The sequence below is a fragment of the Stigmatopora argus genome, chromosome 14 (assembly GCF_051989625.1).
Source record: "Stigmatopora argus isolate UIUO_Sarg chromosome 14, RoL_Sarg_1.0, whole genome shotgun sequence".
Lineage (NCBI taxonomy): Eukaryota > Metazoa > Chordata > Actinopteri > Syngnathiformes > Syngnathidae > Stigmatopora > Stigmatopora argus.
Window position 1 is genome coordinate 13,492,970 of NC_135400.1, and position 25,224 is coordinate 13,518,193.

Sequence of the window (25,224 nt, forward strand, 5' to 3'; positions counted from 1 at the left end):
GGACACTTTTTCTCCCCAGTGGAGTTTTGGACACTTTTTGGACACTTTTTCTCCCCAGTGGAGTTTTGGACACTTTTTCTCCCCAGTGGAGTTTTGGACACTTTTTCTCCCCAGTGGAGTTTTGGACACTTTTTGGACACTTTTTCTCCCCAGTGGAGTTTTGGACACTTTTTGGACACTTTTTCTCCCCAGTGGAGTTTTGGACACTTTTTGGACACTTTTTCTCCCCAGTGGAGTTTTGGACACTTTTTCTCCCCAGTGGAGTTTTGGACACTTTTTTACCCGTGGATTTATGGACACTTTTTTACCGGTGCAGGTAAGTATTTTGGTCTTTGAGTTTTGATTTGTGGACACTTTTCTCCCTAGTGGAGTTTTGGACACTTTTTGGACACTTTTCTCCCCAGTGGAGTTTTGGACACTTTTTGGACACTTTTTCTCCCCAGTGGAGTTTTGGACACTTTTTCTCCCCAGTGGAGTTTTGGACACTTTTTCTCCCCAGTGGAGTTTTGGACACTTTTTGGACACTTTTCTCCCCAGTGGAGTTTTGGACACTTTTCTCCCCGCAGGTTTTTGGACACTTTTCTCTCCAGTGGAGTTTTGGACACTTTTTCTCCCCAGTGGAGGTTTGGACACTTTTTCTCCCCAGTGGAGGTTTGGACACTTTTCTCCCCTGCTGAGTTTTGGGGACGGACGGCAGGGACGGACGGCAGGGACGGACGGCAGGGACGGACGGCAGGGACGGACGGCAGGGACGGACGGCAGGGACGGACGGCAGGGACGGACGGCAGGGACGGACGGACGGCACGGACGGACGGCACGGACGGACGGCACGGACGGACGGCACGGACGGACGGCACGGACGGACGGCACGGACGGCACGGACGGACGGCACGGCACGGACGGCACGGACGGCACGGACGGCACGGACGGCACGGACGGCACGGACGGCACGGACGGCACGGACGGCACGGACGGACAGAGGGATCAAGGTGAGTGCAAAATTCAGCACACCTTGCTAAAAAAATGTAATTAATTTATTGGAAAAATTTCAAAGACTTGAACCTTTTTTTCCCCCGTGGACTTTTGGGCATGAACGGACGGCAAAGATGGACGGCAGGGACGGACGGACGGCAGGGACGGACGGACGGCAGGGACGGACGGCAGGGACGGACGGCAGGGACAGACGGAGGGATCAAGGTGAGTGCAAAATTCAACACACTTTGCCAAAAAAAAAATATTGGAAAATGTTCAAAGACTTGAACTTTTTTTCTCCTCTGCGGACTTTTGGGCATGGACGGACGGCAGGGACGGACGGCAGGGACAGACAGAGGGATCAAGGTGAGTGCAAAATTCAACACACTTTGCAAAAAAAAATTCCTTAAATTATTGGAAATTTCCAAAAGCTATAACTTTCCACCCCCTGCGGACTTTTTGGCGTGGACGGACGGCACGGACTGATGGACGACAGGGACAGAGACAACTGCGGTGAGTCGGCCACGCCCGCCGGCCCGTGCCGTCGTCCAATCGCAAGCCGAGCCCATTCCACCCGTGTTTGCTCTCTTTCAGCGTGCTTCACGGGTACGTGTAAACTAGGAGTCTTGAGGCCCTGTCATTGGTGTTAGTGACTGGCGGCCATCTTACGACAGACACTCTGAATTGGCTCAATTCTTCAAACGTTTTGGTTGGAAGGAGGTAAGTGATCCAAGATGGCGGCGCGGGTGGATGCAGCTGGCTCTTGCTCTCCAGTTTGGTGTTTTGTTTCCTCAGTCTTGTCGTTGTTTGCTAACATCTGCCAGGCAAACCTTTTCTACAGTCGCCAGGATTTGGTTGCTCTCGGGAGGAGATGCCATAAATCCATCAGAGCAGATTGCCAACGAACCTGCCGCATGTCCCCGAGGACATCTCGAGACGACCAATTTCGTCATACGCTGCTGTGTATGATGACAATTAGGCTTTTGATGATTCGATGATGATGATCAAGCCCATGTCTGAACAGTTAGCAATCTCTCATTTTCTGTTGCTTTGGGGATATTTTTGCGCCACTTCCTCTTGATTTTGAGGGAATTGATCGCATCACTCACATTAAAAAAAAGATAGGGTTGTTGGAAAAAATATTATAGAAAATAATTCAAATTCACAAGACGGGGAAGACGTGCTGGCGGCTGTCATGGAGTTCCGTGCGCATCGGTCGCCCCATGCAGGCAAGCCCCGCCCCCCCAGGGATGGAATTTGGCCGTCCGTCCGCTTAATCGGGTCTTTGCTTTCAGCTGGACGAGAGCGGGAAGTCGGTCTTCACTGTTCTGTGGGGGGACGTGGCCGCTGAATTGAGGAAGGTGAAGAACTGCGTCATCTGTTACGGTGGGTAGCCACAAGAGATTTGGCCGGCTTTTGGTCGGGGGGAAAAAAGGCTTTTATCTGTCCATCGTTAGGCTTTTTTTTCCCCTAAAAAATGACAACGTATACATAGTCATTTTTTTGGAAAGAAGGCTTACAATAGATGGTCGTTTTTTTTTTTTTTTAAAGCCTTATACATTGTTTTTGTTTTAAAGCCTTACAAAAAAAAGCCTTAAAAATGACCATGTATAGTAAAGCTTTATTCTTAAAAAAATATATAGTATATATAGTAAGGCTTTTTTTCCTAAAAAATAACATAATATAGTAAGGCTTTAAAAAAAAAAAAACGACATAGTATAGTAAGGCTTTTTTTCTTTAAAAAAAACGACAAAGTATGGTAAGGCTTTTTTCTTAAAAAACGACATAGTATAGTAAGGCTTTTTTTCCTAAAAAAGGACATAGCATAGTAAGGCGTTTTCCCCCTAAAAACGACATAGTATAGTAAGGCTTTTTTCTTTAAAAAAATGACATAGTATAGAGTAAGGCTTTTTTTCTTAAGAAAAAACGACAGTATAGTAAGGCTTTTTTTTTAAATTAAAAAACGACATATTTTAGTAAGGCTTTAAAAAAAGACAGATAGTAAGGCTTTTTTTTTAAATTAAAAAACGACAGATAGTAAGGCTTTTTTAAATTAAAAAACGACACAGTATAGTAAGGTTTTCCTAAAAAACGACATAGTATAGTAAGGCTTTTTTCTTAAAAAAACGACATAGTATAGTAAGGCTTTTTTTCTTAAAAAAACGACATAGTATAGTAAGGCTATTTTTCCCTAAAAAACGACATAGTATAGTAAGGCTTTTTTCTTAAAAAAAAAACGACATAGTATAGTAAGGCTATTTTTCCCTAAAAAACGACATAGTATAGTAAGGCTTTTTTCTTAAAAAAACGACATAGTACAGTAAGGCTATTTTTCCCTAAAAAAACGACATAGTATAGTAAGGCTTTTTTTCTTAAAAAAAACGACAAAGTATGGTAAGGCTTTTTTCTTTAAAAACGACATGGTATAGTAAGGCTTTTTTTCCTAAAAAAAGGACATAGCACAGTAAGGCGTTTTCCCCCTAGAAACGACATAGTATAGTAAGGCTTTTTTCTTTAAAAAAATGACATAGTATATAGTAAGGCTTTTTTTCTTAAGAAAAAACGACAGTATAGTAAGGCTTTTTTTTTTTAAATTAAAAAACGACATATTTTAGTAAGGCTTTAAAAAAAGACAGATAGTAAGGCTTTTTTTTAAAATTAAAAAACGACAGATAGTAAGGCTTTTTTAAATTAAAAAACGACACAGTATAGTAAGGTTTTCCTAAAAAACGACATAGTATAGTAAGGCTTTTTTCTTAAAAAAACGACATAGTATAGTAAGGCTTTTTTTCTTAAAAAAACGACATAGTATAGTAAGGCTATTTTTCCCTAAAAAACGACATAGTATAGTAAGGCTTTTTTCTTAAAAAAAAAACGACATAGTATAGTAAGGCTATTTTTCCCTAAAAAACGACATAGTATAGTAAGGCTTTTTTCTTAAAAAAACGACATAGTACAGTAAGGCTATTTTTCCCTAAAAAAACGACATAGTATAGTAAGGCTTTTTTCCCTAAAAAACGACATAGTATAGTAAGGCTTTTTTTCTTAAAAAACGACATTTGTATAGTAAGGCTATTTTCCCCTAAAAAACGACATAGTATAGTAAGGCTTTTTTTTTTCTTAAAAAACGACATAGTATAGTAAGGCTATTTTTCCCTAAAAAAACGACATAGTATAGTAAGGCTATTTTTCCCTAAAAAACGACATAGTATAGTAAGGCTTTTTTCTTAAAAAAACGACATAGTATAGTAAGGCTTTTTTTCTTAAAAAAACGACATAGTATAGTAAGGCTTTTTTCCCTAAAAAAAACGACATAGTATAGTAAGGCTTTTAAAAAAAATGACCATGTATAGTAGCCTCATCTCATTTTCTGAACTGCTTTATCCTCATTAGGGTAGCGGGGGATGCTGGAGCCAATCCCATTTGTCTCCAGGCCAGAGGCGGGGGACATCCTGAATCGGTGGCCAGACGATCTTAGGGTACAAGGAGACGGACAACCACGCACTGTATAGTAAGTCTTTTTTCCTTAAAAACGACATGGTATAGTAAGGCTTTTTTTCCCTAAAAAACGACATAGTATAGTAAGGCTTTTTTCCCTAAAAAACGACATAAAATAGTAAGGGTTTTTTTCTCAAAAAACGACATAGTATACAAAGGGTTTTTTCCCTAAAAAACGACATAGTATAGTAAGGCTTTTTTTTCTTAAAAAACGACATAGTATACAAAGGGTCTTTTCCCTAAAAAACGACATAGTATAGTAAGGCTTTTTTTTTTCTTAGAAAACGACATAGTATAGTAAGGCTTTTTTTTCTTTAAAAACGACATAGTATACAAAGGGTTTTTTCCCTAAAAAACGACATAGTATAGTAAGGCTTTTTTTCTTAAAAAAACGACATAGTATAGTAAGGCTTTTTTTCCTAAAAAACGACATAGAATAGTAAGGTTTTTTTTCTCAGTAAACGACATAGTATACAAAGGGTTTTTTCCCTAAAAAAACGACATAGTATAGTAAGGCTTTTTTTTTCTTAAAAAACGACATAGTATAGTAAGGCTTTTTTTTCTTTAAAAACGACATAGTATACAAAGGGTTTTTTCCCTAAAAAACGACATAGTATAGTAAGGCTTTTTTCTTAAAAAAAAAACGACATAGTATAGTAAGGCTATTTTTCCCTAAAAAACGACATAGTATAGTAAGGCTTTTTTCTTAAAAAAACGACATAGTACAGTAAGGCTTTTTTTCTTAAAAAAACGACATAGTATAGTAAGGCTTTTTTCTTAAAAAAACGACATAGTATAGTAAGGCTTTTTTTCTTAAAAAAACGACATAGTATAGTAAGGCTATTTTTCCCTAAAAAACGACATAGTATAGTAAGGCTCTTTTCTTAAAAAAAAAACGACATAGTATAGTAAGGCTATTTTTCCCTAAAAAACGACATAGTATAGTAAGGCTTTTTTCTTAAAAAAACGACATAGTACAGTAAGGCTATTTTTCCCTAAAAAATGACATAGTATAGTAAGGCTTTTTTCCCTAAAAAACGACATAGTATAGTAAGGCTTTTTTTCTTAAAAAACGACATTTGTATAGTAAGGCTATTTTCCCCTAAAAAACGACATAGTATAGTAAGGCTTTTTTTTTTCTTAAAAAACGACATAGTATAGTAAGGCTATTTTTCCCTAAAAAAACGACATAGTATAGTAAGGCTATTTTTCCCTAAAAAACGACATAGTATAGTAAGGCTTTTTTCTTAAAAAAACGACATAGTATAGTAAGGCTTTTTTTCTTAAAAAAACGACATAGTATAGTAAGGCTTTTTTTCTTAAAAAAACGACATAGTATAGTAAGGCTTTTTTTCTTAAAAAAACGATATAGTATAGTAAGGCTTTTAAAAAAAATGACCATGTATAGTAAGCCTCATCTCATTTTCTGAACTGCTTTATCCTCATTAGGGTAGCGGGGGATGCTGGAGCCAATCCCATTTGTCTCCAGGCCAGAGGCGGGGGACATCCTGAATCGGTGGCCAGACGATCTTAGGGTACAAGGAGACGGACAACCACGCACTGTATAGTAAGTCTTTTTTCCTTAAAAACGACATGGTATAGTAAGGCTTTTTTTCCCTAAAAAACGACATAGTATAGTAAGGCTTTTTTTCCTAAAAAACGACATAGAATAGTAAGGGTTTTTTTCTCAAAAAACGACATAGTATACAAAGGGTTTTTTCCCTAAAAAACGACATAGTATAGTAAGGCTTTTTTTTCTTAAAAAACGACATAGTATACAAAGGGTCTTTTCCCTAAAAAACGACATAGTATAGTAAGCCTTTCCCCCCCCCCCAAAAAAAACAGCATAGTATTGTAAGGTTTTTACCCTAAAAAACGACATAGTATAGTAAGGCTTTTTTTCTTAAAAAAACGACATAGTATAGTAAGGCTTTTTTCCCCCAAAAACGACATAGTATAGTAAGGCTTTTCTTCCTAAAAAACGACATAGTATAGTAAGGCTTTTTTCCCTAAAAAAAACGACATAGTATAGTAAGGCTTTAAAAAAAAAAAATGACCATGTATAGTAAGCCTCATCTCATTTTCTGAACTGCTTTATCCTCATTAGGGTAGCGGGGGATGCTGGAGCCAATCCCATTTGTCTCCAGGCCAGAGGCGGGGGACATCCTGAATCGGTGGCCAGACGATCTTAGGGTACAAGGAGACGGACAACCACGCACTGTATAGTAAGTCTTTTTTCCTTAAAAACGACATGGTATAGTAAGGCTTTTTTTCCCTAAAAAACGACATAGTATAGTAAGGCTTTTTTTCCTAAAAAACGACATAGAATAGTAAGGGTTTTTTTTCTCAAAAAACGACATAGTATACAAAGGGTTTTTTCCCTAAAAAACGACATAGTATAGTAAGGCTTTTTTTTCTTAAAAAACGACATAGTATACAAAGGGTCTTTTCCCTAAAAAACGACATAGTATAGTAAGCCTTCCCCCCCCCCCCAAAAAAAAACAGCATAGTATTGTAAGGTTTTTACCCTAAAAAACGACATAGTATAGTAAGGCTTTTTTTCTTAAAAAAACGACATAGTATAGTAAGGCTTTTTTCCCCAAAAAACGACATAGTATAGTAAGGCTTTTTTTCCTAAAAAACGACATAGTATAGTAAGGCTTTTTTCCCTAAAAAAAACGACATAGTATAGTAAGGCTTTTAAAAAAAAAATGACCATGTATAGTAAGCCTCATCTCATTTTCTGAACTGCTTTATCCTCATTAGGGTAGCGGGGGATGCTGGAGCCAATCCCATTTGTCTCCAGGCCAGAGGCGGGGGACATCCTGAATCGGTGGCCAGACGATCTTAGGGTACAAGGAGACGGACAACCACGCACTGTATAGTAAGTCTTTTTTCCTTAAAAACGACATGGTATAGTAAGGCTTTTTTTCCCTAAAAAACGACATAGTATAGTAAGGCTTTTTTTCCTAAAAAACGACATAGAATAGTAAGGGTTTTTTTCTCAAAAAACGACATAGTATACAAAGGGTTTTTTCCCTAAAAAAACGACATAGTATAGTAAGGCTTTTTTTTCTTAAAAAACGACATAGTATACAAAGGGTCTTTTCCCTAAAAAACGACATAGTATAGTAAGCCTTCCCCCCCCCCCCCCAAAAAAACAGCATAGTATTGTAAGGTTTTTACCCTAAAAAACGACATAGTATAGTAAGGCTTTTTTTCTTAAAAAAACGACATAGTATAGTAAGGCTTTTTTCCCCCAAAAACGACATAGTATAGTAAGGCTTTTTTTCCTAAAAAACGACATAGTATAGTAAGGCTTTTTTTCCTAAAAAACGACATAGTATAGTAAGGCTTTTTTCCCCAAAAAATGACATAGTATAGTAAGGCTATTTTCCCCAAAAAACGACATAGTATAGTAAGGCTTTTTTTCCTAAAAAAACGACATAATATAGTAAGGCTTTTTTTCCTAAAAAAACTACATAGTATAGTAAGGCTTTTTTCCCCTAAAAACGACATAGTATAGTAAGGTTTTTTCCCTAAAAATGACATAATATAGTAAGGGTTTTTTTTTTCTTAAAAAACGACATAGTATAGTAATGCTTTTTTCCCTAAAAAAACAACATAGTATAGTAAGGCTTTTTTTCCCTAAAAACGACATAGTATAGTAAGGTTTTTTCCCTAAAAATGACATAATATATTAAGGGTTTTTTTTTCTTAAAAAATGACATAGTATAGTAAGGCTTTTTTCCCTAAAAAAAAACGAAAGTATAGTAAGGCTTTAAAAAAAAATGACCATGTATAGTAAGCCTCATCTCATTTTCTGAACTGCTTTATCCTCATTAGGGTAGCGGGGGATGCTGGAGCCAATCCCATTTGTCTCCAGGCCAGAGGCGGGGGACATCCTGAATCGGTGGCCAGACGATCTTAGGGTACAAGGAGACGGACAACCACGCACTGTATAGTAAGTCTTTTTTCCTTAAAAACGACATGGTATAGTAAGGCTTTTTTTCCCTAAAAAACGACATAGTATAGTAAGGCTTTTTTTCCTAAAAAACGACATAGAATAGTAAGGGTTTTTTTCTCAAAAAACGACATAGTATACAAAGGGTTTTTTCCCTAAAAAAACGACATAGTATAGTAAGGCTTTTTTTTCTTAAAAAACGACATAGTATACAAAGGGTCTTTTCCCTAAAAAACGACATAGTATAGTAAGCCTTCCCCCCCCCCCCCCCAAAAAAAAACAGCATAGTATTGTAAGGTTTTTACCCTAAAAAACGACATAGTATAGTAAGGCTTTTTTTCTTAAAAAAACGACATAGTATAGTAAGGCTTTTTTCCCCCAAAAACGACATAGTATAGTAAGGCTTTTTTTCCTAAAAAACGACATAGTATAGTAAGGCTTTTTTTCCTAAAAAACGACATAGTATAGTAAGGCTTTTTTTCCTAAAAAACGACATAGTATAGTAAGGCTTTTTTCCCCAAAAAATGACATAGTATAGTAAGGCTATTTTCCCCAAAAAACGACATAGTATAGTAAGGCTTTTTTTCCTAAAAAAACGACATAATATAGTAAGGCTTTTTTTCCTAAAAAAACTACATAGTATAGTAAGGCTTTTTTCCCCTAAAAACGACATAGTATAGTAAGGTTTTTTCCCTAAAAATGACATAATATAGTAAGGGTTTTTTTTTTTCTTAAAAAACGACATAGTATAGTAATGCTTTTTTCCCTAAAAAAACAACATAGTATAGTAAGGCTTTTTTTCCTAAAAAAAACGACATAGTATAGTAAGGCTTTTTCCCCTAAAAAACGACATAGTATAGTAAGGCTTTTTTTCCTAAAAAAACGACATAGTATAGTAAGGGTTTTTTTTCTCAAAAAACGACATAGTATACAAAGGGTTTTTTCCCTAAAAAACGACATAGTATAGTAAGGCTTTTTTTTTTCTTAAAAAACGACATAGTATAGTAAGGCTTTTTTTTCTTTAAAAACGACATAGTATACAAAGGGTTTTTTCCCTAAAAAACGACATAGTGTAGTAAGGCTTTTTTTCCTAAAAAACGACATGGTATAGTAAGCCTTTTTTTCCTAAAAAAACAGCATAGTATAGTAAGGTTTTTTCCCTAAAAAACGACATAGTATAGTAAGGCTTTTTTTCTTAAAAAAAACGACATAGTATAGTAAGGCTTTTTTCCCTCAAAAACGACATAGGCTTTTTTTCCTAAAAAAACGACATAGTATAGTAAGGCTTTTTTCCCCAAAAAATGACATAGTATAGTAAGGCTATTTTCCCCAAAAAACGACATAGTATAGTAAGGCTTTTTTCCCCAAAAAATGACATAGTATAGTAAGGCTATTTTCCCCAAAAAACGACATAGTATAGTAAGGCTTTTTTTTCTCTAACAAAAACGACATAGTATAGAAAAGTTTTTTTCCCTAAAAAACGACATAGTATACTAAGGCTTTTTTCCCTAAAAAAACGACATAATATAGTAAGGCTTTTTTTCCTAAAAAAACGACATAGTATAGTAAGGCTTTTTTCCCCTAAAAAACGACATAGTATAGTAAGGCTTTTTTTCCTAAAAAACGACATAGTATAGTAAGGGTTTTTTTTTCTCAAAAAACGACATAGTATACAAAGGGTTTTTTCCCTAAAAAACGACATAGTATAGTAAGGCTTTTTTTTTTCTTAAAAACGACATAGTATAGTAAGGCTTTTTTTTTCTTAAAAAACGACATAGTATAGTAAGGCTTTTTTTTCTTTAAAAACGACATAGTATACAAAGGGTTTTTTCCCTAAAAAACGACATAGTATAGTAAGGCTTTTTTTCCTAAAAAACGACATGGTATAGTAAGACTTTTTTTCCTAAAAAAAAAACAGCATAGTATAGTAAGGTTTTTTCCCTAAAAAACGACATTGTATAGTAAGGCTTTTTTTCTTAAAAAAAACGACATAGTATAGTAAGGCTTTTTTCCCCCAAAAATGACATAGTATAGTAAGGCTATTTTCCCCAAAAAACGACATAGTATAGTAAGGCTTTTTTTTTTAAAAAAACGACATAGTATAGTAAGGCTTTTTTTCCTAAAAAAACGACATAGTATAGTAAGGCTTTTTTCCCCTAAAAACGACATAGTATAGTAAGATTTTTTCCCTAAAAATGACATAATATAGTAAGGTTTTTTTTTTCTTAAAAAATGACATAGTATAGTAATGCTTTTTTCCCTAAAAAACAACATAGTATAGTAAGGCTTTTTTTCCTAAAAAAACGACATAGTATAGTAAGGCTTTTTTCCCTAAAAAAACGACATAGTATAGTAAGGCTTTTTTTCTTAAAAAACGACATAGTATAGTAAGGCTTTTTTTCTTAAAAAACGACATAATATAGTAAGGTTTTTTTTCTTCTTAAAAAACGACATAGCATAGTAAGGCTTTTTTTCTTAAAAAACGACATAGTATAGTAAGGCTTTTCTTCTTAAAAAACGACATAGTATAGTAAGGCTTTTAAAAAAAATGACCATGTACAGTAAGCCTCATCTCATTTTCTGAACTGCTTTATCCTCATTAGGGTAGCGGGGGATGCTGGAGCCAATCCCATTTGTCTCCACGCCAGAGGCGGGGGACATCCTGAATCGGTGGCCAGCCGATCTTAGGGTACAAGGAGATGGACAACCACACGCACTGTATAGTAAGTGTTTTTTCCTTAAAAACAACATAGTACAGTAAGGCTTTTTTTCTTAAAAAAAACGACATAGTATAGTAAGGCTTTTTTTAAAAACGATATACTATAGTAAGGCTTTTTTTCTTAAAAAACGACATGGTATAGTAAGCCTTTTTTTCCTAAAAAAAAAAAAAAAAAAACAGCATAGTATAGTAAGGTTTTTTTCCCTAAAAAACGACATAGTATAGTAAGGCTTTTTCCCCCTAAAAAACGACATAGTATAGTAAGGCTTTTTTCCCTAAAAACGACATAGTATAGTAAGGTTTTTTTTTCTTAAAAAACGACATAGTATAGAAAGGATTTTTTCCCTAAAAACGACATAGTATAGTAAGGCTTTTTTTCCTAAAAAAAAACGACATAGTATAGTAAGGCTTTTAAAAAAAAAAGACCATGTATAGTAAGCCTCATCTCATTTTCCGAACTGCTTTATCCTCATAAGGGTAGCGGGGGATGCTGGAGCCAATCCCATCTGTCTCCACGCCAGAGGCGGGGGACATCCTGAATCGGTGGCCAGACGATCTTAGGGTACAAGGAGACGGACAACCATGCACTGTATAGTAAGTCTTTTTTCCTTAAAAACGACATGGTATACTAAGGCTTTTTTCTTAAAAAACGACTTAGTATAGTAAGGCTTTTTTTTTTCTTAAAAAACGACATAGTATAGTAAGGCTTTTTTCGTAAAAAACATGACACAATGTATAACAAAGCTTTATTCATTAAAAACGACATAGAATAATAAGCCTTTTTTCTCAAAAAAACGACCATGTATAGTAAGGCTTTATTTCTTAAAAAAACGACATAGTATAGAAAGGCATATGTAAGCTACAGCATGGAGGAAATGTTCCCCGCAAGTTACCTAACGCCTTGCCTTGTTTGTTGACAGACTTGTACCGGCGCCCCACGGATTGCGCCTGCATCCAGGAGTCTCCGGCGCCCCAGTGAGCGGAGGCTGACACGGTCATGCAGTTGGGACAGATGCACATCGCCACCGCCTTCGTCATGCCAGGTAGAAAACCGTGTCGCGACCGTAAAGATATTAGCACCGTAGGACAAAAATGTTGTCATCTTAGGCAGTGTTGAGAAATAATTGTCTTTGTGTCATGACAGATGCATTGGACAACGTGGAAGAGGAGTGGGAGGAGAAGAACGGGTGCAGCCGACCGATCGACAAGTCAAGTCCTGCTTGCCTCACCCCGTGACAGCCGTGGGTTTGAGGTGTGTCCCCGTCATTCGGCATACGTGGATGTGGACGAGGGCGACTGGCAGAACAACGCCACCATGCGGTTCTTCGACAGCCGGCGGTTGTGGTGGGAATGCCAACCAATAAAAGTTTGGGTGGCTTATTTGAAATCCTAGCTAATAGCCAGTGTCTTTTGTTTTTTTTAGGCCAATTCTTTTAACTAATTTTTATGTAATGTTTAAATGGAAAATTTAATTTTTAAAGTTTTTCTTAGTAAAAGGTAACGAGTCTTTTGTCGCAGGCACCAAGAGTACGTCTGCGGGACGCGAACCAGCATCCATTCGGCGGTAGGCGCATACTCCACTGTTGCGCCAAGGGGCCCACCCACACACCCACTAAACTTCGACCGGCTAAGTCTTTTCGGTAAGAGGGCGCGGGAGTGATTTTGGCTAAGTGTGTAAGCCGCCTCCCTACTCAGCATGGTCCTGTCCAATAAAAGTTTTCTTGTCTTTTGTTTTTGTAGGCCAATTCTTTTAACTAATTTTGATGCAATGTTTAAATGTAAAATTTAATTTTTGAAAGTTTATTTTAGTAAAAGGTAATTTGTCTTATGTCGCAGGTGTCTCTCCCCGCCGAAGGCGGGGAGAGGCACCAAGAGTACGTCTGCGGGACGCGAACCAGCATCCATTCGGCGGTAGGCGCATACTCCACTGTTGCGCCAAGGGGCCCACCCACACACCCACTAAACTTCGACCGGCTAAGTCTTTTCGGTAAGAGGGCGCGGGAGTGATTTTGGCTAAGTGTGTAAGCCGCCTCCCCACTCAGCATGGTCCTGTCCAATAAAAGTTTTCCTGTCTTTTGTTTTTGTACGCCAATTCTTTTAACTAATTTTGATGCAATGTTTAAATGTAAAATTTAATTTTTGAAAGTTTAGTTTAGTAAAAGGTAATTAGTCTTATGTCGCTCGGTGGTAGGCACAAACTCTACTGTGCACATACTTACCCCGCGCGCTATTGGGCCCTCCCACCGTCCCACTAAACTTCGCCCGGCTAAGTCTTTGCGCTGAGGAGGCGCTCGACTCATTTAACTAAGTGTATAAACCATCTCCTTAAAATGTACAGTCCTGCCCACTCGGTTTTTATTTGACTGGAAAAGTGACAAGTTGGAGGAGGTGGAGAATCCAACCCATTGCCTGTTGTATGGTAAGTTGGTGCTCTGCTATTGATGCCAAGTATCCGTTTGAGCTGAAGAGTGAAAACATGAAGGATGTGGGATTCAATCCATGCAACTTTTTTTGTATGCCAAGTAGGCACTATACCTCATTTTTGGGTCAAAATGAAGAAATCCTGCGTCTTTTTTGGGCTGCTTTAAGGTCCAGTTAAGTCCTGCAAGACAAAAGTCACAAAATGGTTAAGAATGTGTGACTGTACTCAAGTCTCGTTTAATGGGCCAAAAGGTCTTACACTCTTGACAATTCCGGCATTTTAAAAGAAAGCTGGAATTCCTCCTGCATCAGCCCCTTGGTGAAATCAACATCCGCAAGTGAGTCTAAGAAAAACAAAAGAAAAGAAATATTTTCTGCACAGCAACATGAATGTCTCTTTTAAACTTACTTTTTTTGTCTTCAGGTGTCCTCGCTCTCGCTTTCCTTTGGGAAACCTTTTCGTTGGAAGACTGTCCATCCCACAAGTCATCCATTTTTGCCGTTGTCACTCATCTGAAAAAATAAAAATAAAAGTTGACAGCAAAGTATCTCTTGTTCTATTATGTGACCTTGACTTTGATTTATTAAAAAAAAAAATTTCATTCGAAAAACTATTTTGTAAGTGGATGTGGCTATGCACACGCACTAGGATCGTTGCAACAAGGCAAGACATCACCTACCGAGTCAATACAAAGGCGACCGGTCGGGGCGGCGCTTCATCCGCAAGCTGGTCCCAAAACTACTCCATCCTGTCAGAAAGATCATTTTTTAAAGAAAAAAGCCTTACTATACCGTCTTTTTTTAAAGAAAAAGCCTTACTATACTATGTCATTTTTTAAGAAAAAAAGCCTTACTATAGTATATCGTTTTTTAAAAAAGCCTTACTATACTATGTCGTTTTTTTTAAGAAAAAAAGCCTTACTATACTATGTCGTTTTTTTAAAGAAAAAGGCCTTACTATACTATGTCGTTTTTTAAAGAAAAAAAGCCTTACTATACTATGTCGTTTCTTAAAGAAAATAAGCCTTACTATACTATGTTGTTTTTAAGGAAAAAAGACTTACTATACAGTGTGCGTGGTTGTCCATCTCCTTGTACCCTAAGATCGGCTGGCCACCGATTCAGGATGTCCGCCGCCTCTGGCCTGGAGACAGCTTGGATTGGCTCCAGCATCCCCCGCTAGCCTAATGAGGATAAAGCGGTTCAGAAAATGAGATGAGATGAGGCTTACTATACATGGTCATTTAAAAAAAAAAAGCCTTACTATACATGGTCATTTTTTTTAAAGAAAAAGCCTTACTATACTATGTCGTTTAAGGAAAAAAGCCTTACTATACTATGTCGTTTTTTAGAAAAAAAAAGCCTTACTATACTATGTCGTTATTTAGGGAAAAAAGCCTTACTATATATACTATGTCGTTTTTTAGGAAAAAAGCCTTACTATACTATGTCGTTTTTTAGGAAAACCTTACTATACTATGTCGTTTTTTAGGAAAAAAAAGGCTTACTATACTATGTCGTTTTTTAGGAAAAAAGCCTTACTAAACTATGTCGTTTTTTTAGGAAAAAAAGCCTTAGTATACTATGTCATTTTTTAAGAAAAAAAGCCTTACTATACTATGTCGTTTTTTAATTTAAAAAAAAAAGCCTTACTATACTATGTCGTTTTTTAGGGAAAAAAAGCCTTATTATACTATGTCGTTTTTTAGGAAAACCTTACTATACTATGTCGTTTTTTAGGAAAAAAAACCTTACTAAACTATGTCGTTTTTAAAAAAATAAAGCCTTACTATACTATGTCGTTTTTTAGGGAAAAAAGTCTTACTATACTATGTCATTTTTTAGGAAAAAAAGCCTTACTAAACTATGTCGTTTTTTAAAAAAAGCCTTACTATACTATGTCATTTTTTTAGGGAAAAAAAAGCCTTACTATACTATGTTGTTGTTTTTTAATAGGAAAAATAGCCTTACTATACTATGTCGTTTAAGAAAAAAAGCCTTACTATACTATGTCGTTTTTAGGAAAAAAAGCCTTACTATACTATGTCGTTTTTTAGAGGAAAAAAGCCTTACTATACTATGTCGTTTTTTAAGAAAAAAAAACCTTACTATATTATGTCGTTTTTTAGGAAAAAAGCCTTACTATACTATGTCGTTTTTTAAGAAAAAAAGCCTTACTATACTAAGTCGTTTTTTAAAGAAAAAAAGCCTTACTATACTATGTCGTTTTTTTAAGAAAAAAAACCTTACTATATTATGTCGTTTTTTAGCGAAAAAGCCTGACTATACTATGTCATTTTTTAACAAAAAAAAGCCTTACTATACAATGTCGTTTTTTAAGAAAAAAAGCCTTACTATACTATGTCATTTTTTTAGGAAAAAAAGCCTACTATCCTATGTCGTTTTTTGGGGGAAAAATAGCCTTACTATACTATGTCGTTTTTTAAGAAAAAAAGCCTTACTATACTATGTCGTTTTTTTAGGAAAAATAGCCTTACTATACTATGTCATTTTTAAAGAAAAATGCCTTACTATACTATGTCGTTTTTTTAAGAAAAAAAACATTACTTTATTATGTCGTTTTTTTAGGGAAAAAGCCTTACTATACTATGTGGTTTTTTTAGGAAAAAAAGCCTTACTATACTATGTCGTTTATTAGGAAAAAAAGCCTTACTATACTATGTCGTTGTTTAGGGAAAAAACCCTTTGTATACTATGTCGTTTTTTGAGAAAAAAAACCTTACTATTCTATGTCGTTTTTTAGGGAAAAAAAGCCTTACTATACCATGTCGTTTTTAAGGAAAAAAGACTTACTATACAGTGCGTGGTTGTCCGTCTCCTTGTACCCTAAGATCGTCTGGCCACCGATTCAGGATGTCCGCCGCCTCTGGCCTGGAGACAGCTTGGATTGGCTCCAGCATCCCCCGCTACCCTAATGAGGATAAAGCAGTTCAGAAAATGAGATGAGGCTTACTATACATGGTCATTTTTTTTAAAAGCCTTACTATACTATGTCGTTTTTTTTAGGGAAAAAAGCCTTACTATACTATGTCGTTTTTTTAAGAAAAAAAGCCTTACTATACAAATGTCGTTTTTTTAAGAAAAAAAGCCTTACTATATTATGTCGTTTTTTTAGGGAAAAAAGCCTTACTATAATATGTCGTTTTTTAGGGAAAAAACCCTTTCTATACTGTCGTTTTTTTATAAGAAAAAAGCCTTACTATACTATGTCATTTTTTGGGGAAAATAGCCTTACTATACTATGTCATTTTTGGGGGAAAAAAGCCTTACTATACTATGTCGTTTTTTTAGGAAAAAAAGCCTATGTCGTTTTTGAGGGAAAAAAGCCTTACTATACTATGTCGTTTTTTTTAAGAAAAAAAGCCTTACTATACTATGTCGTTTTTTAGGGAAAAAAACTTACTATACTATGCTGTTTTTTTTTAGGAAAAAAAGGCTTACTATACCATGTCGTTTTTTAGGAAAAAAAGCCTTACTATACTATGTCGTTTTTTGAGAAAAAAAAACCTTACTATACTATGTCGGTTTTTAGGAAAAAAAGCCTTACTATACAATGTCGTTTTTTAGGGGAAAAAAGCCTTACTATACTATGTCGTTTTTTAGGAAAAGCCTTACTATACTATGTCGTTTATTAGGAAAAAAAGCCTTACTATACTATGTCGTTGTTTAGGGAAAAAACCCTTTGTATACTATGTCGTTTTTTGAGAAAAAAAACCTTACTATTCTATGTCGTTTTTTAGGGAAAAAAAGCCTTACTATACCATGTCGTTTTTAAGGAAAAAAGACTTACTATACAGTGCGTGGTTGTCCGTCTCCTTGTACCCTAAGATCGTCTGGCCACCGATTCAGGATGTCCGCCGCCTCTGGCCTGGAGACAGCTTGGATTGGCTCCAGCATCCCCCGCTACCCTAATGAGGATAAAGCAGTTCAGAAAATGAGATGAGGCTTACTATACATGGTCATTTTTTTTAAAAGCCTTACTATACTATGTCGTTTTTTTTAGGGAAAAAAGCCTTACTATACTATGTCGTTTTTTTAAGAAAAAAAGCCTTACTATACAAATGTCGTTTTTTTAAGAAAAAAAGCCTTACTATATTATGTCGTTTTTTTAGGGAAAAAAGCCTTACTATAATATGTCGTTTTTTAGGGAAAAAACCCTTTCTATACTGTCGTTTTTTTATAAGAAAAAAGCCTTACTATACTATGTCATTTTTTGGGGAAAATAGCCTTACTATACTATGTCATTTTTGGGGGAAAAAAGCCTTACTATACTATGTCGTTTTTTAGGAAAAAAAGCCTATGTCGTTTTTGAGGGAAAAAAGCCTTACTATACTATGTCGTTTTTTTTAAGAAAAAAAGCCTTACTATACTATGTCGTTTTTTAGGGAAAAAAACTTACTATACTATGCTGTTTTTTTTTAGGAAAAAAAGGCTTACTATACCATGTCGTTTTTTAGGAAAAAAAGCCTTACTATACTATGTCGTTTTTTGAGAAAAAAAAACCTTACTATACTATGTCGGTTTTTAGGAAAAAAAGCCTTACTATACAATGTCGTTTTTTAGGGGAAAAAAGCCTTACTATACTATGTCGTTTTTTAGGAAAAGCCTTACTATACCATGTCGTTTTTAAGGAAAAAAGCCTTACTATACTATGTCGTTTTTTTTAAGAAAAAAAGCCTTACTAAACTTTGTCGTTTTTTAGGGAAAAAACCTTACTATACTATGCTGTTTTTTTTAGGAAAAAAAGGCTTACTATACCATGTCGTTTTTAGGGAAAAAAACCTTTGTATACTATGTCGTTTTTTGAGAAAAAAAAACCTTACTATACTATGTCGGTTTTTAGGAAAAAAAGCCTTACTATACAATGTCGTTTTTTAGGGGAAAAAAGCCTTACTATACTATGTCGTTTTTTAGGAAAAGCCTTACTATACCATGTCGTTTTTAAGGAAAAAAGACTTACTATACAGTGCGTGGTTGTCCGTCTCCTTGTACCCTAAGATCGTCTGGCCACCGATTCAGGATGTCCCCCGCCTCTGGCCTGGAGACAAATGGGATTGGCTCCAGCATCCCCCGCTACCCTAATGAGGATAAAGCAGTTCGGAAAATGAGATGAGGCTTACTATACATGGTCATTTTTTTTAAAAGCCTTACTATACTTTCGTTTTTTTTTTAGGGAAAAAAGCCTTACTATACTATGTCGTTTTTTTAGGAAAAAAAGCCTTACTATATTATGTCATTTTTTTAGGGAAAAAAGCCTTACTATACTATGTCGTTTTTGGGGAAAATAGCCTTACTATACTATGTCATTTTTTGGGGAAAAAAGCCTTACTATACTATGTCCTTTTTTAGGTAAAAAAGCCTTACTATACTATGTCGTTTTTTTTAGGAAAAAAAGCCTTACTATACTATGTCGTTTTTTTAAGAAAAAAAGCCTTACTATACCATGTCATTTTTAGGGAAAAAACCTTACTATACTATGTCGTTTTTTTAGGAAAAAAAAGCCTTACTATACTATGTCGTTTTTTGGGGGAAAATAGCCTTAATATACTATGTCATTTTTTGGGGAAAAAAGCCTTACTATACTATGTCGTTTTTTAGGTAAAAAAAGCCTTACTATACTATGTCGTTTAAGAAAAAAAGCCTTACTATACTATGTCGTTTAAGAAAAAAAGCCTTACTATACTATGTCATTTTTTTAGGAAAAAAAGCCTTACTATACTATGTTGTTTTTTAGGGAAAAAAGCATTACTATACTATGTCATTTTTTAAGAAAAAAAAAAGCTTACTATATTATGTCATTTTTAGGGAAAAAACCTTACTATACTATGTCGTTTTTTAGGAAAAAAAAGCCTTACTATACTATGTCGTTTTTGGGGGAAAAAAGCCTTACTATACTATGCTGTTTTTTTTTTGGGGGGGGGGGGGGGGGGAGGCTTACTATACTATGTCGTTTTTTAGGGAAAAGACCCTTTGTGTACTATGTCGTTTTTTAAGAAAAAAAAAGCCTTACTATACTATGTCGTTTTTTTAGGGAAAAAACCCTTTGTATACTATGTCGTTTACTGAGAAAAAAAACCTTACTATTCTATGTCGTTTTTTAGGAAAAAAAGCCTTACTATACTATGTCGTTTTTTTAAGAAAAAAAGCCTTACTATACTATGTCGTTTTTTAGGGAAAAAACCCTTTGTATACTATGTCGTTTTTAAAGAAAAAAAAGCCTTACTATACTATGTCGTTTTCTAAGAAAAAAAAAAGCCTTACTATACTATGTCGTTTTTTAGGGAAAAGACCCTTTGTATACTATGTCGTTTTTTAAGAAAAAAAAGCCTTACTATACTATGTCGTTTTTTAGGGAAAAAACCCTTTGTATACTATGTCGTTTTTTGAGAAAAAAACCCTTACTATTTTATGTCGTTTTTTAGGGAAAAAAGCCTTACTATACTATGTCGTTTTTTAGGGAAAAAAAGCCTTACTATACCATGTCGTTTTTAAGGAAAAAAGACTTACTATACAGTGCGTGGTTGTCCGTCTCCTTGTACCCTAAGATCGTCTGGCCACCGATTCAGGATGTCCCCCGCCTCTGGCCTGGAGACAAATGGGATTGGCTCCAGCATCCCCCGCTACCCTAATGAGGATAAAGCAGTTCAGAAAATGAGATGAGGCTACTATACATGGTCATTTTTTTTAAAAGCCTTACTATACTATGTCGTTTTTTTTAGGGAAAAAAGCCTTACTATACTATGTCGTTTTTTTAAGAAAAAAAGCCTTACTATACTATGTCGTTTTTTTAAGAAAAAAGCCTTACTATACTATGTCGTTTTTTAGGGAAAAATAGCCTTACTATACTATGTCGTTTTTTTAGGGAAAAATAGCCTTACTATACTATGTCGTTTTTTAAGAAAAAAAAAAGCCTTACTATACTATGTCGTTTTTTAGGGGAAAATAGCCTTACTATACAAATGTCGTTTTTTAAGAAAAAAAGCCTTACTATACTATGTCGTTTTTTAGGGAAAAAAGCCTTACTATACTATGTCGTTTTTTTAGGGAAAAATAGCCTTACTGTACTATGTCGTTTTTTTAAGAAAAAAGCCTTACTATACTATGTCGTTTTTTAGGGAAAAATAGCCTTACTATACTATGTCGTTTTTTTTTTAAGAAAAAAGCCTTACTATACTATGTCGTTTTTTAGGGAAAAATAGCCTTACTATACTATGTCGTTTTTTTAAGAAAAAAAGCCTTACTATACTATGTCGTTTTTTTAAGAAAAAAGCCTTACTATACTATGTCGTTTTTTAGGAAAACCTTACTATACTGTGTCGTTTTTTAATTTAAAAAAGCCTTACTATCTGTCGTTTTTTAATTTTAAAAAAAAGCCTTACTATCTGTCTTTTTTTAAAGCCTTACTAAAATATGTCGTTTTTTAATTTAAAAAAAAAAAGCCTTACTATACTGTCGTTTTTTCTTAAGAAAAAAAGCCTTACTATATACTATGTCATTTTTTTAAAGAAAAAAGCCTTACTATACTATGTCGTTTCTAGGGGGAAAACGCCTTACTGTGCTATGTCCTTTTTTAGGAAAAAAAGCCTTACTATACCATGTCGTTTTTAAAGAAAAAAGCCTTACCATACTTTGTCGTTTTTTTTAAGAAAAAAAGCCTTACTATACTGTCGTTTTTTCTTAAGAAAAAAAGCCTTACTATATACTATGTCATTTTTTTAAAGAAAAAAGCCTTACTATACTATGTCGTTTCTAGGGGGAAAACGCCTTACTGTGCTATGTCCTTTTTTTAGGAAAAAAAGCCTTACTATACCATGTCGTTTTTAAAGAAAAAAGCCTTACCATACTTTGTCGTTTTTTTTAAGAAAAAAAGCCTTACTATACTATGTCGTTTTTTTAGGGAAAAATAGCCTTACTGTACTATGTCGTTTTTTTAAGAAAAAAGCCTTACTATACTATGTCGTTTTTTAGGGAAAAATAGCCTTACTATACTATGTCGTTTTTTTTTTAAGAAAAAAGCCTTACTATACTATGTCGTTTTTTAGGGAAAAATAGCCTTACTATACTATGTCGTTTTTTTAAGAAAAAAAGCCTTACTATACTATGTCGTTTTTTTAAGAAAAAAGCCTTACTATACTATGTCGTTTTTTAGGAAAACCTTACTATACTGTGTCGTTTTTTAATTTAAAAAAGCCTTACTATCTGTCGTTTTTTAATTTAAAAAAAAAGCCTTACTATCTGTCTTTTTTTAAAGCCTTACTAAAATATGTCGTTTTTTAATTTAAAAAAAAAGCCTTACTATACTGTCGTTTTTTCTTAAGAAAAAAAGCCTTACTCTATACTATGTCATTTTTTTAAAGAAAAAAGCCTTACTATACTATGTCGTTTTTAGGGGGAAAACGCCTTACTATGCTATGTCCTTTTTTAGGAAAAAAAGCCTTACTATACTATGTCGTTTTTTAAGAAAAAAGCCTTACCATACTTTGTCGTTTTTTTTAAAGAAAAAAAGCCTTACTATACTATGTCGTTTTTTTTTTTTTAAAGCCTTACTATATTATGTTATTTTTTAGGAAAAAAAGCCTTACTATATATACTATATATTTTTTTAAGAATAAAGCTTTACTATACATGGTCATTTTTAAGGCTTTTTTTTGTAAGGCTTTAAAACAAAAACAATGTATAAGGCTTTAAAAAAAAAAAAAAACGACCATCTATTGTAAGCCTTCTTTCCAAAAAAATGACTATGTATACGTTGTCATTTTTTAGGGGAAAAAAAAGCCTAACGATGGACAGATAAAAGCCTTTTTTCCCCCCGACCAAAAGCCGGCCAAATCTCTTGTGGCTACCCACCGTAACAGATGACGCAGTTCTTCACCTTCCTCAATTCAGCGGCCACGTCCCCCCACAGAACAGTGAAGACCGACTTCCCGCTCTCGTCCAGCTGAAAGCAAAGACCCGATTAAGCGGACGGACGGCCAAATTCCATCCCTGGGGGGGCGGGGCTTGCCTGCATGGGGCGACCGATGCGCACGGAACTCCATGACAGCCGCCAGCACGTCTTCCCCGTCTTGTGAATTTGAATTATTTTCTATAATATTTTTTCCAACAACCCTATCTTTTTTTTAATGTGAGTGATGCGATCAATTCCCTCAAAATCAAGAGGAAGTGGCGCAAAAATATCCCCAAAGCAACAGAAAATGAGAGATTGCTAACTGTTCAGACATGGGCTTGATCATCATCATCGAATCATCAAAAGCCTAATTGTCATCATACACAGCAGCGTATGACGAAATTGGTCGTCTCGAGATGTCCTCGGGGACATGCGGCAGGTTCGTTGGCAATCTGCTCTGATGGATTTATGGCATCTCCTCCCGAGAGCAACCAAATCCTGGCGACTGTAGAAAAGGTTTGCCTGGCAGATGTTAGCAAACAACGACAAGACTGAGGAAACAAAACACCAAACTGGAGAGCAAGAGCCAGCTGCATCCACCCGCGCCGCCATCTTGGATCACTTACCTCCTTCCAACCAAAACGTTTGAAGAATTGAGCCAATTCAGAGTGTCTGTCGTAAGATGGCCGCCAGTCACTAACACCAATGACAGGGCCTCAAGACTCCTAGTTTACACGTACCCGTGAAGCACGCTGAAAGAGAGCAAACACGGGTGGAATGGGCTCGGCTTGCGATTGGACGACGGCACGGGCCGGCGGGCGTGGCCGACTCACCGCAGTTGTCTCTGTCCCTGTCGTCCATCAGTCCGTGCCGTCCGTCCACGCCAAAAAGTCCGCAGGGGGTGGAAAGTTATAGCTTTTGGAAATTTCCAATAATTTAAGGAATTTTTTTTTGCAAAGTGTGTTGAATTTTGCACTCACCTTGATCCCTCTGTCTGTCCCTGCCGTCCGTCCCTGCCGTCCGTCCATGCCCAAAAGTCCGCAGAGGAGAAAAAAAGTTCAAGTCTTTGAACATTTTCCAATATTTTTTTTTTGGCAAAGTGTGTTGAATTTTGCACTCACCTTGATCCCTCCGTCTGTCCCTGCCGTCCGTCCCTGCCGTCCGTCCCTGCCGTCCGTCCGTCCCTGCCGTCCGTCCGTCCCTGCCGTCCATCTTTGCCGTCCGTTCATGCCCAAAAGTCCACGGGGGAAAAAAAGGTTCAAGTCTTTGAAATTTTTCCAATAAATTAATTACATTTTTTTAGCAAGGTGTGCTGAATTTTGCACTCACCTTGATCCCTCTGTCCGTCCGTGCCGTCCGTGCCGTCCGTGCCGTCCGTGCCGTCCGTGCCGTCCGTGCCGTCCGTGCCGTCCGTGCCGTCCGTGCCGTCCGTGCCGTGCCGTCCGTCCGTGCCGTCCGTGCCGTCCGTCCGTGCCGTCCGTCCGTGCCGTCCGTCCGTGCCGTCCGTCCGTGCCGTCCGTCCGTGCCGTCCGTCCGTGCCGTCCGTCCGTCCCTGCCGTCCGTCCCTGCCGTCCGTCCCTGCCGTCCGTCCCTGCCGTCCGTCCCTGCCGTCCGTCCCTGCCGTCCGTCCCTGCCGTCCGTCCCCAAAACTCAGCAGGGGAGAAAAGTGTCCAAACCTCCACTGGGGAGAAAAAGTGTCCAAACCTCCACTGGGGAGAAAAAGTGTCCAAAACTCCACTGGAGAGAAAAGTGTCCAAAAACCTGCGGGGAGAAAAGTGTCCAAAACTCCACTGGGGAGAAAAGTGTCCAAAAAGTGTCCAAAACTCCACTGGGGAGAAAAAGTGTCCAAAACTCCACTGGGGAGAAAAAGTGTCCAAAACTCCACTGGGGAGAAAAAGTGTCCAAAAAGTGTCCAAAACTCCACTGGGGAGAAAAGTGTCCAAAAAGTGTCCAAAACTCCACTAGGGAGAAAAGTGTCCACAAATCAAAACTCAAAGACCAAAATACTTACCTGCACCGGTAAAAAAGTGTCCATAAATCCACGGGTAAAAAAGTGTCCAAAACTCCACTGGGGAGAAAAAGTGTCCAAAACTCCACTGGGGAGAAAAAGTGTCCAAAAAGTGTCCAAAACTCCACTGGGGAGAAAAAGTGTCCAAAAAGTGTCCAAAACTCCACTGGGGAGAAAAAGTGTCCAAAAAGTGTCCAAAACTCCACTGGGGAGAAAAAGTGTCCAAAACTCCACTGGGGAGAAAAAGTGTCCAAAACTCCACTGGGGAGAAAAAGTGTCCAAAAAGTGTCCAAAACTCCACTGGGGAGAAAAAGTGTCCAAAACTCCACTGGGGAGAAAAAGTGTCCAAAACTCCACTGGGGAGAAAAAGTGTCCAAAACTCCACTGGGGAGAAAAAGTGTCCAAAACTCCACTGGGGAGAAAAAGTGTTCAAAAAGTGTCCAAAACTCCACTGGGGAGAAAAAGTGTCCAAAAAGTGTCCAAAACTCCACTGGGGAGAAAAAGTGTCCAAAAAGTGTCCAAAACTCCACTGGGGAGAAAAAGTGTCCAAAAAGTGTCCAAAACTCCACTGGGGAGAAAAAGTGTCCAAAAAGTGTCCAAAACTCCACTGGGGAGAAAAAGTGTCCAAAAAGTGTCCAAAACTCCACTGGGGAGAAAAAGTGTCCAAAAAGTGTCCAAAACTCCACCGGGGAGAAAAAGTGTCCAAAAAGTGTCCAAAACTCCACTGGGGAGAA

General features: G+C 36.5%; 2 protein-coding genes across 54 annotated transcripts in view; one reads left to right on the top strand and one right to left on the bottom strand.

Moving 5' to 3' along the window:
• LOC144088672 (uncharacterized) overlaps nucleotides 1-13,226 on the top strand; it is a 25,884-nt gene extending 12,658 nt beyond the window's left edge. For 2 of the 30 annotated variants that reach the window (XM_077619223.1, XM_077619228.1), the window contains 16 exons: nucleotides 891-989; nucleotides 1,055-1,196; nucleotides 1,280-1,338; nucleotides 1,404-1,485; nucleotides 1,567-1,578; nucleotides 1,647-1,692; nucleotides 1,768-2,358; nucleotides 4,366-4,483; nucleotides 5,920-6,037; nucleotides 6,578-6,695; nucleotides 7,237-7,354; nucleotides 8,317-8,434; nucleotides 11,038-11,157; nucleotides 11,630-11,747; nucleotides 12,074-12,196; nucleotides 12,298-12,545. In XM_077619223.1, the coding sequence (XP_077475349.1) occupies nucleotides 891-989; nucleotides 1,055-1,196; nucleotides 1,280-1,338; nucleotides 1,404-1,485; nucleotides 1,567-1,578; nucleotides 1,647-1,692; nucleotides 1,768-1,941 (614 nt within the window). In that variant the 3' untranslated portion in view covers nucleotides 1,942-2,358; nucleotides 4,366-4,483; nucleotides 5,920-6,037; ... (5 more) ...; nucleotides 12,074-12,196; nucleotides 12,298-12,545. Of the gene's footprint in view, nucleotides 1-8; nucleotides 1,198-1,279; nucleotides 1,339-1,403; nucleotides 1,693-1,767; nucleotides 2,359-4,365; nucleotides 4,484-5,919; nucleotides 6,038-6,577; nucleotides 6,696-7,236; nucleotides 7,355-8,316; nucleotides 8,435-11,037; nucleotides 11,158-11,629; nucleotides 11,748-12,073; nucleotides 12,197-12,297; nucleotides 12,546-12,671; nucleotides 12,794-12,989 lie in introns of those variants that run through there. The other 28 variants (XM_077619224.1, XM_077619225.1, XM_077619238.1 and 25 more) reach the window with 28 other exon arrangements.
• Nucleotides 13,227-13,486: 260 nt separating this feature from the next.
• On the bottom strand, nucleotides 13,487-25,219 carry LOC144088668 (uncharacterized). 24 transcript variants are annotated; one of them, XM_077619206.1, is made up of 19 exons: nucleotides 24,565-25,198; nucleotides 23,902-24,419; nucleotides 23,812-23,852; nucleotides 23,604-23,746; nucleotides 23,463-23,520; nucleotides 23,316-23,397; nucleotides 23,223-23,234; nucleotides 23,109-23,154; nucleotides 22,443-23,033; nucleotides 20,103-20,220; nucleotides 18,556-18,673; nucleotides 17,386-17,503; nucleotides 16,389-16,506; nucleotides 14,639-14,758; nucleotides 14,255-14,323; nucleotides 13,984-14,087; nucleotides 13,834-13,918; nucleotides 13,689-13,755; nucleotides 13,487-13,614 (listed from the first exon to the last, which is right to left on the bottom strand). In XM_077619206.1, exons 4-9 carry the CDS (start codon nucleotides 23,709-23,711, stop codon nucleotides 22,860-22,862), a joined length of 480 nt encoding a protein of 159 aa, XP_077475332.1. In that variant the 5' UTR covers nucleotides 23,712-23,746; nucleotides 23,812-23,852; nucleotides 23,902-24,419; nucleotides 24,565-25,198; the 3' UTR covers nucleotides 13,487-13,614; nucleotides 13,689-13,755; nucleotides 13,834-13,918; nucleotides 13,984-14,087; nucleotides 14,255-14,323; nucleotides 14,639-14,758; nucleotides 16,389-16,506; nucleotides 17,386-17,503; nucleotides 18,556-18,673; nucleotides 20,103-20,220; nucleotides 22,443-22,859. The 24 variants fall into 24 exon arrangements, with proteins under 24 accessions (XP_077475332.1, XP_077475342.1, XP_077475343.1 ...); XM_077619216.1 differs by having other exon boundaries at nucleotides 23,316-23,366; nucleotides 23,462-23,495; nucleotides 23,812-24,419; nucleotides 24,565-25,219; XM_077619217.1 differs by having other exon boundaries at nucleotides 23,316-23,332; nucleotides 23,812-24,419; nucleotides 24,565-25,219.
• Nucleotides 25,220-25,224: the final 5 nt, after the last annotated feature.